The sequence below is a fragment of the Eimeria acervulina genome, genomic scaffold, assembly GCF_000499425.1.
Source record: "Eimeria acervulina Houghton genomic scaffold, Eah_scaff711, whole genome shotgun sequence".
In the NCBI taxonomy this organism is placed as follows: domain Eukaryota; phylum Apicomplexa; class Conoidasida; order Eucoccidiorida; family Eimeriidae; genus Eimeria; species Eimeria acervulina.
In genome coordinates, this window is record NW_013547185.1 from 1 (window position 1) to 17,875 (window position 17,875).

Consider the following 17,875-nt stretch of genomic DNA (forward strand, 5'->3'; position numbering starts at 1 on the left):
TATAATATAATATAATATAATATAATATAATATAATATTAATATAATATAATATAATATAATATTAATATAATATATAAAGTAAACGAAAAGGAAAGAATGAATAACAACAACAAATACAGAGAAAAACAAAACAAAAACTGCGATAAAACCACCAGCCTTTGATTGCCTTCGGTTTTTTTGTGATATTATAATAATAACATCTACATATATATATATATATAGACACACTTTATTATTATTCAATACATTGCTTTTCTATTACAATATATTATACTATTGCTGTGTTATTTATATATAACAGCCCCGTAAGAAACCCCTAGACGAGACAGTGTACACAAACCCAGTTTAAATAATAAGGGTTTAGGGTTTAGGGTCTTAGGGTTTAGGGGGAGGCAATTCAAAGGAGACAGCAGATGTTAAAAACGAAAGCAAAGGAGACACTTCGCTCTGTGCAAACCCTCAACAACTTCTGCTAAGCACAAGCATCTTTCTAAGTGCACGTAAGCAATATATAGCAGCAGCAGCAGCAAAATGAACAGCAGGAGCAGCAGCTGCAGCACGAAGAGCAGTAGCAGCAGTTGCAAGAACTGCTGCAGCAGCAGCAACAGCAGCAAGAGCAGTTGTAGCCAGAGGAAGAGCAGCAGCAGGTGCAGCAGCAGCAGCAGGTGCAGCAGCAGCAGCAGGTGCAGCAGCAACATCAACAGCAGCAGCAGCAAGTATTAACCTCAAGGCAGCAGCAATGATATAACATGGCTGGAGCTCTGCGGCGTGGAAGTTCGCCCATAGCTGCGAGGAGACAGCAAAAAGGAGACAGAGACAGAGAAGAAAAAAATCAAACAAATAAACAAAACAAACAAAGAAGCAAAAGAAAGAAAGATAGACGCAAAGAATAAACAGTAGAGAAGTGCATGCATGTGCAGCAATTAAGGAGACAGACACTAGAGAAAGCAAAAAAAAACAAACAAAAAGCAAGAAGAGACAGAGAAGGCAGTAAGAGACACATAAAAGGAGACAACTAAATATACAAGGAGACAAAAGTAGAAGAAAGAAACAGAAAAGAGAGAGAAACAAATAAAGACATACAAAGACAGAAAAGGAGACAAAGAAAGAGAGACAAAATAATAAAGAGAGAGACAAAATAATAAACATTGTCTTCACAACAAAGCAGCATTCATCTTCATAACCATCAGCAAGGAGACAGCGAGAGGAGACAAAAAGAAGCAGAGACAGAAGGCCCTCTCCTTATAAACTCAGTGTGCTTATTAGGTGGGGTTGTTAACAAACCAACGCCCACCCCGTCCTCTCCATACAAATCCACGGTGTTGTTTAAATACATCGCAGCCAAATCAGGCTCTGAAGAAAACAGCGCATGCACAACTAAACGCATGCAATGCATGCATTGCATGCATTGCTCGCATGCATTGCTTGCATGCGTTGTATGCATTGCTTGCATGCGTTGCATGCATTGCATGCAATTCAAGCATGCAGTGCATGCAGCGCATGCAGCCCCACAGTCGTTGCATGCAGTGCATGCACTGCATGCATTGCAGAGCCCAAAGAAGAAGAATCAGAGAGAGGCGGTGCGGTGTATGTCCAGCTGTTATTAGGGAGATTTAAGGAGACACCTGGGTCTAAATTTGCTGCCATCAGCTTCTGCATAAGACGCTCGCGACCCTGTGCATACACCCGAAAGGAGACAGCAGCAGCAAATAGATGCGAATACACCCCAAAAAAGACTTATGCTCCCTATACACTCGAATGCAAGACGCACGCAACCGGTGCTCCTCCCCACACAAGCAGCAGCAGCAACAGTAGCAGCAGCGGCAGCAACAGTAACAGCGGCAGCATTATCTGTTGTTGCTGCTGCTGCCTCTGCTGCTGCTCTTGCTATTGCTGCGGCAGCTGATACACTAGCTGCGGCTGCTGCTGCTTATGAGCCTGCTCTTCCTATTGCATCAGCAGCAGCAGCAGTTGCTGCTTCTTCTGCTGCAGCTGCTGCTTCCACTGGTGCTGAAACTTATTCTGCTCTTGCTGCTACTGCAGCAGCAGCAGCAGCAGCTGCTGCTGCTGCTGCTGCTTCGTGCTGCTGCTCACTGTTTTTCCTTCTTCGGGTTTGCCGTAGAGGTCCGCATACACCGGATCATCTTGCAGTTCTTCTAAAGAGTCTTTTTGTTTTTTCTTTTTCTTTGCTTGTGCTGTTTGCAACAAACATAAACATAAATGAGGCAGACAGTGCAACCCTAAACCCTAAACCCTAACTTGAAGCAAACTCTAAACCCTCGGAGTATCCTGTGTCAGGGTTTGTGGTTTAGGGTTTATTGCTCTCACCGTTTGTTGTTTGCTGATGGTGAGGCCGGCTTCTGTTCTGAACCCTCTCCCGCCAACTTCGCGGTTTTGATTGTGCAATTGCCCTCAACAAGTCGCTGCGCTGCTGCGGCTGCTGCAGTACTGCTGTCTCCTCCTCCTCCTCTGCTGCTGCTTCTTCTTCTGCCTGCTCAGCAGCAGCAGCACCAGCAGCAGTAGCAGGAATAGCGTCAGCAGCAGAAACAGCAGCACCAGCAGCAGCCCAACCAGCAGCAGCAGAAGATGAAGCAGCAGAAACAACAGCAGCGAACAGCAGAGGCAGCAGCAGCAGCAGCAGCAGCAGCAGCAGAAGCCGCAGTAAGTCGTTGTTCAAGAACAGCGCACTGTTATAAGAGCAATAGATGAAAATAGCATATTCTTCTTCACCGATGCACCTATATATATAATTAGAAATATAAAATTATATATATAATTATATTTTCTATTTATAAAATAAATAAAAGGAAGAGACAAGTTTGCTTGCCTTCGCTATCTCCTCCTCAGCGTCTTCGATGTCCGCCTTAAGACGCCCCGCCCAATACTCCGCGTGCTGCTTCATCGCTCGCTGTCTCCTGTAACGCATAAACCCTAAACCCTAAACCCTAAACCCTAAATCCTATGCATGCAGCTGCCGTGGCTGCTACACACAACTGCGAAGACTCCGCCTGCTGCGGCTGCTGCTGCAGTTGCTGCTGCAGTTGCTGCTAGCATATCAACGCCAAGGAGACAGTGCGTAGGAAGCAGCAGCAAGGAATGTTTGAGGGGGACAGCTGAGGAGACAGCTAAAAAGGAGACGCTCGAGGAGACAGCCGAAGAAGAGACAGCCAAAAAGGGGACAGTCAAAAAGGAGGCGGTTAAAAAGGAGACAGAGGAAGAAACGATTGAAAAGGGGACATTTAAAAGGAGACAGTCAAAAGTAGACAGTTAAAAGGAGACAGTTAAAAGGAGACAGTTAAAAAGGAGACAGCTGAGGGGACAGCCTCACGCATAACGTTGGGTGGTGCTGTGGCTGCACAGCGGAGTCAGCAAGAGAGACAAACGCTCTGCAATGCAGAGACGAACAAAATCCTGCAAACCCACACAAACCCTAAACCCTAAACCCTAAACCCTAGACCGTAAACCATAATACACCCTTAGCCCTAAACCCTAAACACAAAACTCTAGACGGATTCCGGTCGAGACTTTAGGGTTTAGGGTTTAGGGTTTAGGGTTTAGGCTGCGGAGGCCTACTGTCTGCTGAGGCGCTCTCTCCGACTCTTCTCTGTCATCCATCTCCAGGTGTCTCCTCAGTGCAGCATCGTCGTCCCACATCTCCCCCTCGCGGCTGCACAGCGCCTGCAGCAGCAGCAGCAACAGCAGCAGCAATAGCAGCAGTAGCAACAGTAGCAGCAGCAGCGACAGCAGGAGCAGCGGAGGAAGAAGGATGAGAGGCAACGAGAGAAAAGCGAAGAGAAGAAAGGGTGGTGGAGACAGAAGAGAGACAAATAAAGAAAAGACAGAAGAACTACAAGCAAAGAAGAGACATAAGAAAGACAGATGGAGACAGCAAAGCGATAAGGAACGGAGGAGACAGAAGAGAGACAACGGGGGCAAGCAAGAGAGAGACAGAAAATATACAAGCAAAGGAGAGGGCAGAGAGGAGACAAGTAAAGAAGAGACAGAAGAGAGAGAAGGAGACAGTAGGAGACAGAAAAGACAAAAGAGAGACAAGTAGAGCAGATGCGCAAGAGGTCAAAAGACACACGAGACAAAAAAGAGAGAAGACAAATAAAGAAGAGACAGAAAAGAGAAGACGAGTAAAGAAGAGACAGAAGTGTGAAAGGGAGACAGGAGGAGGCACCCTGAGGCTGAGATCTTTTGCTGCGTCGGGTGTATCCGGCCACCCTTGAATAATATCAGCGAGTCTGCAGACAATTCGAAAGGCTTCCTTCTTTTTGGGGTTAAGTTTGTGTGTCCCCGACAAAGAAGTAAGCAGCACATTTACATCTCTCCCTGTCCACGTCCTTTCAACGACAACATCAAACCCATCCGGGTGTACATCCACCTGCTGCTCAGCCTCAAGCACTGGCCCAAACAGAGACACCACTCCCTTCAGCCTGCATGCACACAAACCCCACAGCATAGGGTTTAGGGTTTAGGGTTTACGGGTTAAAGTCGAGGACTTAGGATTTAAGGTTTAGGGTTTAGAGGGGGAGGCATAAAGTATAATGCATTTTAGGGTTTAGCTCGATATGCTGCTCCGCAGGGAGGGAAGAAGAGAGAAAAAAGACAGAGAAAAAGAGAAAAAGGAGACAGAAGGAGAGGGTGTTTATCAGATTGGGGTTTAAGAGGATAGGAATAAACCCTAATTTCAAGGGTTTAAGGCTTAGGGTTTAGAAAAATGAGGGTTTGAGGGTAGTACACTCCTCTTTGCCCTTCGGGTTTAACGCTTAGGGTTTGGGGTTGAGACAGTTTAGGGTTTAGGGTTTAGGGTTTAGGGTTTAGGGTTTGTAGCCGAATCCTGCGCATGAAGCTGCTGAGGGTTTAGGGTTTAGGGTTTATGGCTTAGGGTTTGTTTCCTGCTCGGCTTACCTCATGGTGTCTCTGACAGAAGAGACGCGAGAGGCGGCGAGGAGGAAGTGTACAGACACCCGGTTAAGTGCATGCATATTTTCAATCACTGCTTTTCTGTTCATTCACAAATGCATGCAAACAAATAAACCCAGCAACTGTCTCCTCCAGCAGATTACTCCAAATGCATAAAAGGCCTCCTGTCTCCTTTCAGCAGCAGCAAGCAGCAGCAGCAAGTAGTAGCAGCAAGTAGCAGCAGCAAGCAGCAGCAGCAAGCGGCTACTGTACGCTGTGGAGGCAGCAAAGGAGGTGCAGCAGCAAGGCGAAGCTCTTTGTACATGCAGCAAATAGAAGCAGACAGAGAGACAGAGGAGGAGAGACGGAAGCAACGACACAATAAGAGACAAAAGGAAGGGACAGACAGCACAGAAGAGGAGACTGAAAGGTGAAAGGAGACAGACACTGAAATGAAGGGGAGATGCATTAGGCTGCGTGAAGAGACAGAAAATGCACACGTATTATAAGACACTCAAACAAAGACAGCCCGAGACAGGAGACAAACAAAGACAGCAAGCAAAAGGAGACAGACAAAAGCAACAAGAGAATGCAGACAGGCAAAAACAACACGAGAAAGGAGACAGACAAAAGCAACGAGAGAATGCAGACAGAAACAAGGCACAAAGGAGACAGAGGAAGGGAGGCGGGGGCAGGAACGGAGACAGAAAAAAGAGAAGGAGACACAAGAGAAAGGAGACAGAAGTGGTAGAAGAGACAAAAGAGACAAGAGGAGACAGAAGAGACAAAGACAGAAGAGACAGAAGAGATAATAAAAAGCAGATATAGGAGCGCCAGGCGAGAGAGATGAGCCCGGAGATACAGGGGAGACAAATAATAGAAAGGAGACAGAGGAGACAGAAGATAATGAAAAGACAAAACATAGAAAGGAGACAGAGAAAACAACAGAGACAGAAGCGAGATAAAAGCTTCATCACCTTGCAGGCGTTCTCAGTGTCGATAGGTTGCGGTAAATAACATCAAAGACTGCATTAACTGTCTCCGCCGCATGCATACCCCACAACACTGCATGCACTTGAGGAGACTCCCAAAGGGCCAGCCGAGTCAGCAGCTTTACTACAGACTGCAACACGGAAGAAGATAAACCTAAAAAACATAAAGATGCATGCAAAAAAACAACAAAGACAAAACACCTATTCAAACGCTTCATCCACACACATAAATACCACACACACACTCACACACACACACACACACACACACACACACACGCACACAAAGCATGCATGCATAAATGCATGCATGCTGCATGCATGCATGCATGCGTATGTTGCATGCATGCGCATGTTGCATGCATGCGCGTGCGTGCAAGATGCAACGCACATCATGCAACATAGTGCACGCAATATGCAGCATGCAATATGGAGGATACACCGGAGAGCATAGAGAATGATATATATATATATATATATACATATATATATATATATCATATATATATATATACACATATCATATATACATGATATATATATATATAGCAAAGAGTACACAAAATACGGCAAACAACAGAAAACATGCAATATACAGCAAGCAAAAGACAGCACAAAATGCAAAGGAGAATACAGATACACAGCACACAACACGCAGCACACGCAGTATATAATATAAACAAATAAACAGCCTACTGTCTCCTCAACTGTCTGCAACGGAGACAGAGGAAGCTCCCCAGACAGTTGGCAAGCAAGAGACAGTTGCAGCAGCAGCTGCAGCAGCAGCTGCAGCAGCAGCTGCAGCAGCAGCTGTGGAGACAGTTGTATCAACGGAGGCATTTGCAATGAAAGTGATGTGTTTGCAGATTGGTGGGTATCGAACCCGCGCGAGGAAAGCTAGTCAGGTTATGAGTTTGATGAACTGAGACAGCTACAGTAAAAGAGATGTGTTTGCAGATTGGTGGGTATCGAACCCGCGTGAGGAAAGGGGAGTCTGTTCACGAGTTTGAGCAGCAAAGCTACTGTCTCCTTGGTGATATAGCGGAGCGGTATGCTGTTAAGACACTCGACAGCAGCAACAAGAACTTCTTCGTTTTTTACTTCCAGCACATCTACAATAGCTTTCTCGCGATGCGCAGCAAACAGCTCCTCAGCAATACCCTAAAGACAACCCCAAACAAAGCGTATACACAGAACCTCTCTGCATTGTACGCCTCTCTCTTGTCTAGCTTTATAAGGCTGCAGCTAATAAAGCTGTCGGTCTCTAACAAAGCTGCGTCTCTTGAGACAGCAGAAGAGAGACAAGAACAGAGACAAACGGAAACAGAGAGATAGGCAGCACGCGAGAGACAAACAGCAATGGAGATGCATCAACAGAGAGACAGGCAGCACTAGACAGACATCAGCAGAGAGACATACAGCAAAAAAGAGACAGAAAGAGACACCCTCCCTACCTGAACCATTTGATCTGTCTCCTCTGCGAGGTAAAAGGCAAGAAAATTGCAAATCGACGCCAACACCCGACACGCGTAAATATTCGTCAGGCGGTTCAACGGCACGCGCTCCGGCACATACGGCAGCTGTGCGTACACCACAAACCCTAAACCCTAAACCCTGAATCCTAAACCCTAAACCCCAAACCCTAAAACCCTATAGTCTACACCTTAAACCCTAAAGCCTAAATGCGGAACCCGACACGCCAAACCCTTTGCCTTAAATCCTGAACCCAAAACCCTAAACGCTAAACCCTAAACCCTAAACCCTAAACCCTCGACCCGATAGGCTGTCTATATGGTACTGCGGCTCCTCGAAGGACAGCGGAAAGAGAGACAGCACGTGAAGAAAAAAGAGACAAAAGAGGCAGGACACAGGAGACAGTCGTCTAGAGTCAAAACAGCAGCACCGAAGATAAACGCAAACAGAATAAACAAAAGGAGAGAAGCAAAGGAAGAAAAGACAAAAGGAGACAAGCAAGCACGAGCACAAAAAGAGAAGCCAAAAGGAGACAGACACAAAATAAAGAAAAAAGCAAAAGGAGACAAACTCAAACACAGAGGAACCCAGCCTAACTAAAACAACACACAAGTGCATGCAGAGCTTTATCTGCATCGTCTATAAACCCCAACCCCGCAAGCCCAGAGGCCAAATAACATACAAGAGGAAAACAAGAAACAACTAAAGGAGACAATTAATTACCTGGTTAATATTCCTTAGAGCCAACTCCGCTCTGTCACACATTGCGGTGTATCGGGTCCCCCCCAAATATTGCAGCAGCCCCTCAAACCCCCGCATTTCTTCAGTTACGTACTGAAGGAGCTCGGCTCGCTGACGAGGGTTTTCAAGTATTACCCGCACCCCTGCATGCATGCATGCATGCATGCAGCAAACATGCAGACACGGCAGCAACAGAAGCAGACACCAAATTAAACGATGAAAAGAGGAAACACATAAACAAAAACCAGATACGTACGCTGATGAGAGACCCACAGAACGGCAACCCACCACAACCCCTAAACCCTAAACCCTAAAGAAGGTAGCAGACGCTCGCTCCACTATCTGCGGCGCCTCCCCCGCCAAGTGCATGCATTAATGCTGCAACCCGCATGAAGGAAGAGCGTCTACACCCGGAAAGCCATGCTAACAAAAGGAGACAAAAACGAACAGGCGAAGTGTTAATAAGAGGGAGAAGAGAAACAAACGGCAAGAGCTTAAATGCTAAACGAAACAAATAGCAAGTGCATGCACCGGTGCAGCTGGCAGCGAGGATGACAGGGTCGGCAGCTTCCTCCTTCAGCGCAGGCAGCAAAAGGTCTATAAGGTGGTAGTTGTCGCAGCAGATGTCCATGGCCTGAGGTGTACGTACACCCGAAACATCCAACGAAAATAACATTCACTGACTCAATCAACTAAACACGCTAAAACTGCGTGGGGGCTAGCGTTCAAAGTTTGCGGTTTAAGGGAGGCTTAAGGCTCAGGGCTGTTTGAGGTTTTCATGTTTAGAGTTGTTCTAGGGTTTAAGGTTGGTGTGATGCACAGGGTTTTGAGATGCGGCCTAGTTTAGTGTTTTGCGCTGCTCTAGGGTGTAGGTTCGCTTAAGGGTTTAGGGTGTAGGGCTGCTTTAGGGTTTAGGGTTTAGGGTTTAGCGCACTTCGTCGCAGCTGCGGATCATCCCTGTGAGGGCCCCAATGATGGCTCCGGCGACTTTGGCCTGCAGGCAGAGAAGCGAAGGTGCCTATACACCTCAGGGAGTATTGTTATCAACCGAAAGCATGAACTCCCTCATTAAGAAAGAAGAGCCCAGCGGTGAAGCAAAACAAGAAGAAAAATGAAAAGGCATGCATGTAACCTGGTGATGCAAAGGGGGAAGAACGCTGCCCCGTTCAACACTGCTAAGCAAAGGTAAGTCAGAAAAAAAGAAAGAAAAAGAAGACAAAAGAAGAAAAGGAAGACAAAAGAAGAAGCAAAGGCGGATGACAAAGAAGAAAAAGAAGACAAAAGATGAAAAAGAAGACAAGAGATGAAAAAGGACAAAAAACGAAGAAGGAGACAAAAGAAGAAAAAGAAGACAAAAGAAGAAAAATAAGAAAAGAGAGAAAAAGAAGACGTGAGAAGAAGCAAAGGATGAAGACGAAAGACGAAGGAAAAGAAAGAGATGAAAGAAGAGGGAAAAGAAGACAAAGAAGACGAAAACGAAGAAAAGGAAGACAAAGAAGAAGCAAAAGACGATAAAGAAACTGCATGCAAGTACCTGAGGAATAGGAAGGCGACTGGTAGCCTCTCTCTCTCCAATGAGGTCCCTCAACTTAGGCAAAAAAATCGAAGTGTGAATTGCAGCCCGAGTCAAATGCAGTGAAGCCTTTCGATTGTGCCAGGCACAACGCCTAACAATTAACACAAACTTTTCTTGTATTTATCTATAAATATATATCAATATATATATATATATATACATGTGGACATATATATATATATATGCATGTATATATGATGTGTTTATGCGTATGTGTATATTCAGATTTTGAGTTTGCTATGCATGACGCCTAACAAACAACACAAACTCTTCTTGCATTAAGACAAATATATATATGTATATATATATGTACTTCTACATACACGCAAAATAAGGAAATAGAAAAAGAGGAAGAGAGAGGAGGAAGAAGAAGAATAGGCAAACAAGCGAAAGCAGACGAGAGAAAATACATAATAAGCGACAGACGCAGGAAGGCACGAGAGCCAACAGAACAGACAGGCAAGAAGAGACAAAGGAAAAGAGACAGCAAAGGAGACACACATAAGACGGAGACACTTTGGGTTTCTATTTCTCACCCCATGATGATGCACATATCACAAAACAACATGAGGCCCTGGTCATCCTCAGGCACTCCCTCGTCCAGCACGCGACGGCACAGCAGCTGTACGTACACCCCAAAGACAAACAGCAGCAGCTATCTTTAAAAGCAGAATGCCCCCAGTGTATGGGTGCATGCATATCCAACATACAGTCCCACACCCCCTCCAGGCCCCAGAACTTCTAAAACAACAACTGCATAGACACCGGAGTTAACTGCAAATAAACAGCAAACTGACACCGCTTTAGGTGTATCTGAAGCTTATATATACATATATATATATAGTTACAAGCAAAGCTACGGATACACCTTAATAAAGGGATGCGAGTTTTAAAGAATTGCACCTGAGGAATGCCTTGGCCGGTTGCCTCCACACAATTTTCTTGTGAAAGACAAATGACGCACAGCACGCGACAGAGGTGCCTGCAACAACAATAAACAACGCCAGCAACAAACAATAACGCAAAAAACAAACAACACCAACAGTAAAACGACGCAAACGTACAAATAACACAAGCATGCACAAGCATACACGAATTACAAACACACGCAAAGAGAAGCGTCAGCATACACCTCTGAATAGCCCCTCTTCAAAGCCCGAAAGCCTCAGTTGCTTATGCTTGCACGCATGCATGCGCGGCGTCTGCACGCGCAACTGCATAAGCAGCCTTTACGCCCCAACGCAGGAGTTACGCATTCATGCATGCATGCATGCATGCCCTTTGGGGCCCCCACAAAGCGCTTGTGGGCTCCCTATTAAGTCCCTGTGGGGCCCCTAAGAATCCCCTGTGGTGGGCCCCCTACTAAACCCCTGTAGGGCCCTTATTAAGGCACTGTGATGGGGCCCCTGATAAGCCACTGAGGAGCCCCTAAAAAGCCACTGTGGGGCCCCTGATAAGCCACTGAGGAGCCCCTAGTAAGCCACTGTGAGGCCCCTAATAAGCCACTGTGGGGGCCCCAAGAAGCCGTTGTGGGTCCCCATTGCGATTTTCTTTTGTGTGGGTGTTGTTCACCCACACAAAAGAAAATCATTTGATTTTTAAAGCATATGATTTGTATGGGTGTTGATTCTGTGAGGGGTCGTGGCTTTCGTCTAACTTACGGTGTAGGGCCTGATACAGTAAGGAGGTCTGCTAAGAGGGAGACGCAGCTGCTGAGAGCAACAGCCAAAGAGAGACACTCGGTGCCTTCTGTGAGGCCCGTCAGCACATCCATCACTACTCGCTCCTGCATGCAGCAATAACAACAACACCAATAATGATAATATCAACAACCTCAACAATAACAGCAACAAACAACAACCCCACCCTTGCACCTCCTTCGGTCCGCTTCAACTGCTGCCGTGCATTTGGTAATGCGAATACACAAGGGACAGGTGTAGGAGTTTTATTTGGGTTTACTGTTACTTGGCTTTATTAGGTTTTGCTGATGTCCATTTGATTGTATTACTGCTAGGGTGTATGTACTAGGGTGTATAATAGTGGTGCCGCATTGTCCCTTAAAGCTGCTGCAGAGATTTCTTTTTTTGTGTTTTTCTGCCGTTATTAATGTGATTTAGTCATTGTTCTTTCTTCTGTTTCCTTGGCGTTATGCAGAGGGTGCAGCTCTGTTATTACCTGATCTGCAGCCTCAAGGATAGAAGGCACAACGATCTCCGCTAAGACTTGCGCTGCAATACCCCCAACGTCTCCTTCACTCTGAGCAGCAAACTCTTGCTGCGCCATTCGAGACAACACCGCAGCCAACTTGTGACCCAGAGACCCCTCAGACACAAGGCATAGACTCGCCAGGCCTCTACGATAACAACGCACAGGACACACATGCATATATATATATATATATATGTATATATATATAGATGTGACCCCTCAGATACAAGGCATGGATACCCCAGGCCTCTAAGGGAAAAAGCAATGAGAACACACACCAGAAACAAACACTAAAAATATGCATTATATATATCATATACGTAGCTATATAGATCGATATCTCACGCGCAAGGAAGGAGTCTGTACGCGTACATAGATACAGATACATTCATATATGCATGCATAATACACGCACACAAACAGAGAGAGAGAGAGGCAAACAGACATTGAGGAGGTAACGCACATGCATACAATAGAAAGCATGCATGAAGACACACGCATACAAGCGTGCACATACAACAAGCATGCAACTGCACACACACATGCACACGCAGACCCAACTAGAACAGAGTCAACGCGCATTCAGACAAACTGAGTCTCAGCCATCTTCCCAGGATCGACAGCAGAGGACAGCAGCAGAAGAGACTCCGAAAAAGGAGACAAAAAATGCCAGCAGTCGCTCAAGTACTCGCGAGCCTTGTGTCTCTTTACACAGCATGGAGACAGTTACTTATATCCACAGGCCAAGCAACCAGATTAATGAAGTATCAGCAAATACGCATGCATCCGTCTCTCAATATGTCTTCTCCTACTCCCCAACTTTCCTCCGCAAAGTCCCTCCCTAAATGGTAGAGTTGAATTTTGATTGTTGCAGTATATTTATTTTGCACATTGTTGAGGCGAAAATAATTAATTTTTTTTAATTAAGTAATTAGTTATTATTATTGGTATACTATTCTAAATAATTATTGTTTGCGATTTTGAATTACTTTCAGTTGGCCATTGTTACTTGATAGTTGATGAATGCACTTTTTCTGAGCACGACAGGTGCAATTGCTGCAGTGTATAGACATCTACCTCAAGATCAGGGGTCGGGCCTCCTCGCACACCTCCAAGGCGAGCTGAGCTTTCTGCACCAACTCTTTAGCCGCGTTTCTCCTGGCCTGAGGTGCAGCCCCACAGCCATCGCATGTGCAGCAGCATCGCAAGCCCCAAGCAGCAGAAAACAACAGCAGCAGCTGACCAAGCATCTTCGCTTGCAACAGAGATGCCGCAAGCCCTCCCACAAGAAAGGCACTTCAGACGACTCAAACCCAATGCCAGAGACAGCAGACAACAAGTCAACAGCTAAGGCGAAGGGACAGCCATATAAAAAGCCAAGTGCTGGGGCTATCCACCAGCTAGCTAGCTAGCCTCCCGCTAGCCACCCAACTGGCAAGCTAGCTAGCTACCTAGCTAGGTAGCCAGCTACCTAGCTAGCTAGCTAGTTGCTATCTCAGGCTTCTCATTACCTTGTCTGAAGCAGGGAGCTGTCGCCAGAACGTCGAAATTCGCTCTTCCTCTTCCATCGCATGCACCTGAACGGCAGCCAGCCCCAAACAACACCCAACAAACCTCGCAGCCAGATGGCGTAATCCCGGGACGAAGGCCCCTCCCGGTTAAAATGAACAGGACCTTCTACCCAACAAAACAACACAGAAGATGCTAGGAGCAGCAGCAGCAGCAACAGCAGCAGCAGAGCAAATGGCAGCAGCAACAATAGCAGCAGAAATAGCAGCAGCTGCTGCAGCAGCCATCTGTTGTAAGGGCGTCGTCTGCCTTGCCCGGAAGCAAATATCGTAGAAGGTGGCCCCAAGCTCAGCGGATGCATCTGAGGAGATAGTGAGGACTCTCTCTAAGATCTCCGACAGGCGTCCAATAGTAACATCTCCATCATCGCCCGCCAGAGCTGTCTGTACACCCCAGCACACACACGCACACACACACCCACCCACACACACGCCTCGCCCTTCTCTCTCGCCCCTCACTCCCTCTAAGGAAGTAAGACAGAGACAGATCCTGCTGAAGAGACAGTCTCCAACTCTCAAACGCCAACACTAGCGGCTTCCACATACAGAAGTGAGCCCACGGGTAGAGAGGATAAAGCAGGCACCCAAGATAGAAAGACAAGAAAAGACGGGAACACCTCAAGACAAAAAAGGTTTAAAGAAGAAATAATTCGAGCAAAGCAAAAGATAAAAAGCGGAAAGAGCTCAATAACAACACACAATAAACAGCAAAAACAGAGACACCTCAATTTAAATAGCGGCAAAACGGTAGAGATGGCTCGAAACAAACAAACAATATAAGGCAGACGCAGGTCAAGAAGAAGGCACACGATATGAAATAGACACCCCTGAGGAGAAGGAAAAGAACAAGAAAACAGAGACACTCCAAGCAACGCAAGCAGAAAACCCAAAGACTCGTCAATGAAAACGGACGACGAAGTAACAGAGACGCCTCAAGAAGAACAAACAGCGAAAACCAAACCTTGCCAAATAGAAGCCCCCAACTGGAAATCAGAGAGTGGCGAGCTACTCAGAGCAGCACGCAGATCACGAACTCAGTGCAGCAAATGCGGCGGGGATGCATGCAAACCTTAATGGCGTATTTGGCCAGGCGGGGGCGAGTGGCTTCTGCCTCTTGACGCTCAATGTAGATGGAATCGTACCTGCGCATACACCCCAAATGAAACAGCAGCACCTGCTGCTGCACCCAGTGCGTAGCCCTTCCTCTGAAACCCTAGGGGGCCCCCAGAGGATGTTTTCTAATCCTGCTTTGTCTTATCATCATTATTACAAGGTGTTTCTGCGCCTTGTCACTATAAACAAGTGTTCTAGCTTGTCCGTATAAACGGGTGTTGTGTCTTATTGTCCCTATGAAAAGCTGTTATGTTTCATCCATACAAGCCGTCGGGTGTATGGACACGTGCACGCTGTGGGCCTCACTGTTCCAAGTTGGCGATCACTTGAGCTGCCATTTCCGTTATTTCTTTTTCTGAACGCGGGGCGATCGCCTCCCCGTCGAGTTGCTGAAGATGCTGCCCCCTGGCCACCGCATTCCCCACCAAAACCGCCGCGTACTCCGGGAACCACGCGCTGCATTGATTACCTCGAAAGTCAACTTTCTGCGGTGTACAGACACCTCAGACACCCACAAGCAACAACGGAACCCATCACGCAAACTAACAAAGCAACACAACAAAACCCTGATCCCAAAACAGCATGCAAACCCCGCCCTCCCTCTACAAAAGCAATAACTGCTGCAGCTGGAATGGCTGAAGCAGCATCAGCAGCAACAGCCGCTTGAGGCAATGCTGCCTCCTTACCGTAAGCTTGGTGAGTCCCTTGAGGTAGGCTAGGTCCTCTACGAAGTTGGAGGGGAGAGTGCTGATCCGGTTGTAAGACAAATCCAACACACGCAAATTCCCCAGCAGCACGAAACTCTCCAAGTCCGAATCTGCAGGCCCCGCATGCATGCAGCGCAGAATCCCACCCCCCAATAGCAACAACCCCACCGCGGTGCCTCACCACGATACACTGAAGTACAAGGCCTCCCGCCCTCCAATAAACAACTCCACCACGGCAAAGCGAAGCACAAAGCATCAAACCCTCCAATTACAACCAACCCACCGAAGCACGTCACTACGACAAGGAGAAAGAAAGTTAAAGCCGGACGAAAATAAAAAGAATATTCAAACATTCACTCTTCTCCGGAGCACGACTCCTCAGATACACCTGGGCATGAAAGCGCAGCAGCAATAGCTGCTGCCTGCTTGCTGCCTTGAGAGCCCGCAGCAGTGACTTGTTTATATTCTGCATTCTGTCTCCTCTCTCTTCCACTGGGGTGGCCTCGCTCTATCCGTGTCGAAGCCACACTACTTCTCTGTGTTTGTGTTCATGAGAGATCGTTCATATGCATGCAACTTAACAACCCAAACGGTGTACGCGTGCAGGCTACGCCATATTGTCAGCATACGTATACGTACACATATACACATATAGCCCTATATCTGCGCTGAATATATGCATATATACATATAGATATATATTCATGTGTATGCGCATGTACGTAAGCGCATTATATTACATCTATATATGGTGTTATAGACGCAAATATGCACGCACGCATATCTCAATATTAAGAACGAGCATCCATACAGGAGCGCGACTTATGCTTGTAGGTGTACAGGCGTTGTGAGTGTGTAGACAGCGTGCAGGTGTAAATACAGCTCAAGTGAGTATATTGCGCATGGGTCTGACCGCTGATGTGGTTGTTGGAGAGGAGGAGTTCCTCAGTATTGCGGATGCCTTCGAATCTGGGGAGGCGTTTGAGTTGATTAAACGACAAGTCCAGATATGCAAGAGTAGGAAGGTCGAGATCCGCTTGTGTGATTCGGTTGCGAGAGGCTTTGAGGGTGTGCAGACGCTTGAATCCATTGTGTACAGACAGCACAGAGTCGATGTCTGTCAAGGCGTTGTTAGAGATGTCGAGCGTCAACAAGTTGCTGAGGTTCAGCCGCGGGTTCAACAGGCCCCCATCTCTACCCGTAAGCGTCTCTAGACAAAACAAAGGAGAAGAGAAGTCTAGACGAACATGCCGCTTCTCGTCCCATCGGGGCCCCACGCAGTCCTCCAGCACATCAGTAGTGAGGCTGCTGTGCTGCACGCCCTCCATCCTGGGGGCCTCCCCTCGCTGCAACGCCTTCCGTTGCGCTTCCATCGTTTACAAGCAATCGAAGCAACTCAGCCGCACCGCTGCTGGCTTCGAACAGCAGCAGAAGCAGCAGAAGCCGCCGAACGTCTTCTGCGCCTCCTGGACAAACCCAAGGCAGTGATGCGGCCCAACACACCGACAGAGATGTCCACAGGGGGCCCCGTCTCCTGTTGCAGCAATCCCCTGCAAGACATTGGTGCTGGAGGCCCCTGTGCAACTGTTGCTTGTGCTGTTAGCCTATGCTGCTCCACGGCAGGGATGGCCGGAGAACAAAGAAGAGGTTGGCCCCTTGGTGCTGTTCAGCGCAACAGACGGCTGCAGCAACAACACAAACAGCAACAGCACAGGGGCTTGCGGCAACGTGAACGCAAGGCGAGTTGAGCTGATAGGTGCTTGACCCAAAGACCGACGGACTGCAGACTGTGGTGGTGTTCCAGCTGCTGCAAGTTTCGCGTCGAATCGAGACCATCGGTTTGCTGGTTAATTAAGAAGGGAGAAAGAGCAAATTAAAAGGTGAACGGTAACACCGAAAGGCCAGACAGGTGACGCCCCCCTCCTTTGTACTAACGAACGAAACTCCTAGACCATTCAAAAACCAAAGATGACTCTTTAGGGCGCTGCTGGAGAACGCATGCAGCTTCTTGCAGTGAACATGACCTCTTCACAGCTGACTACTCAAATAAGAGTAACAGGCAAACTTGGAGGAATACATGGATGAGCCTTCGGAGCCGCAACTGCCCCTATGTTCCTGCTGAGGGCACTCACCGGGACGCCGCAGCTGGAATTTCACTGAAAGAGTGCATGCGAGTTGTCTTTCGGAGCTAAGATTATATTAAATCAGAAATAAAACAACACAAAATCAGCAACAAGCAATATTTGTTTAATCCAAAGCCCGGGACCTTCAGTCGCTTGCAGCAAACGAGCATTTGACCGCGTCAGCTTGGGGCCCCCCTCTGGACCCACTTACCACACCGGCTGCTCCAAAAATGCAGGCTTAGAAGCATCTGCACAAACTAATAAAACTTCACTGCTATTAAAAACAAAAACAAAACTGCCAATGAAGTACATGAATTTGGACGAACGTCCACAATTCACTAATGCTAAAACAAAAAGAAGCCTTTTGGCATGGGTGTGTAGCTCAATGGTAGAGCGGCCGACTGCAGATCGGCAGGTTCATGGTTCAATTCCGTGCGCGCCCTCTCTTGATGTTGCGTAAATTA

The 17,875-nt window shown here is 47.1% G+C and overlaps 1 protein-coding gene across 1 annotated transcript; it reads right to left on the reverse strand.

Moving 5' to 3' along the window:
* Positions 1-1,739: 1,739 nt before the first annotated feature.
* EAH_00047010 (leucine rich repeat containing protein, putative) lies at positions 1,740-16,661 on the reverse strand (the record flags this gene model as incomplete). Its single annotated transcript, XM_013391489.1, has 26 exons — positions 1,740-1,748; positions 2,097-2,197; positions 2,331-2,493; positions 2,818-2,917; positions 3,331-3,413; positions 3,576-3,680; positions 4,186-4,441; positions 4,917-5,012; positions 5,888-6,033; positions 6,905-7,063; positions 7,357-7,482; positions 8,099-8,259; positions 8,648-8,750; positions 9,051-9,110; positions 9,651-9,783; positions 10,229-10,314; positions 10,596-10,674; positions 11,354-11,478; positions 11,868-12,045; positions 12,978-13,063; positions 13,412-13,477; positions 13,790-13,852; positions 14,538-14,610; positions 14,888-15,066; positions 15,268-15,398; positions 16,202-16,661. 26 exons carry the CDS (start codon positions 16,659-16,661, stop codon positions 1,740-1,742), a joined length of 3,327 nt encoding a protein of 1,108 aa, XP_013246943.1.
* Positions 16,662-17,875: the final 1,214 nt, after the last annotated feature.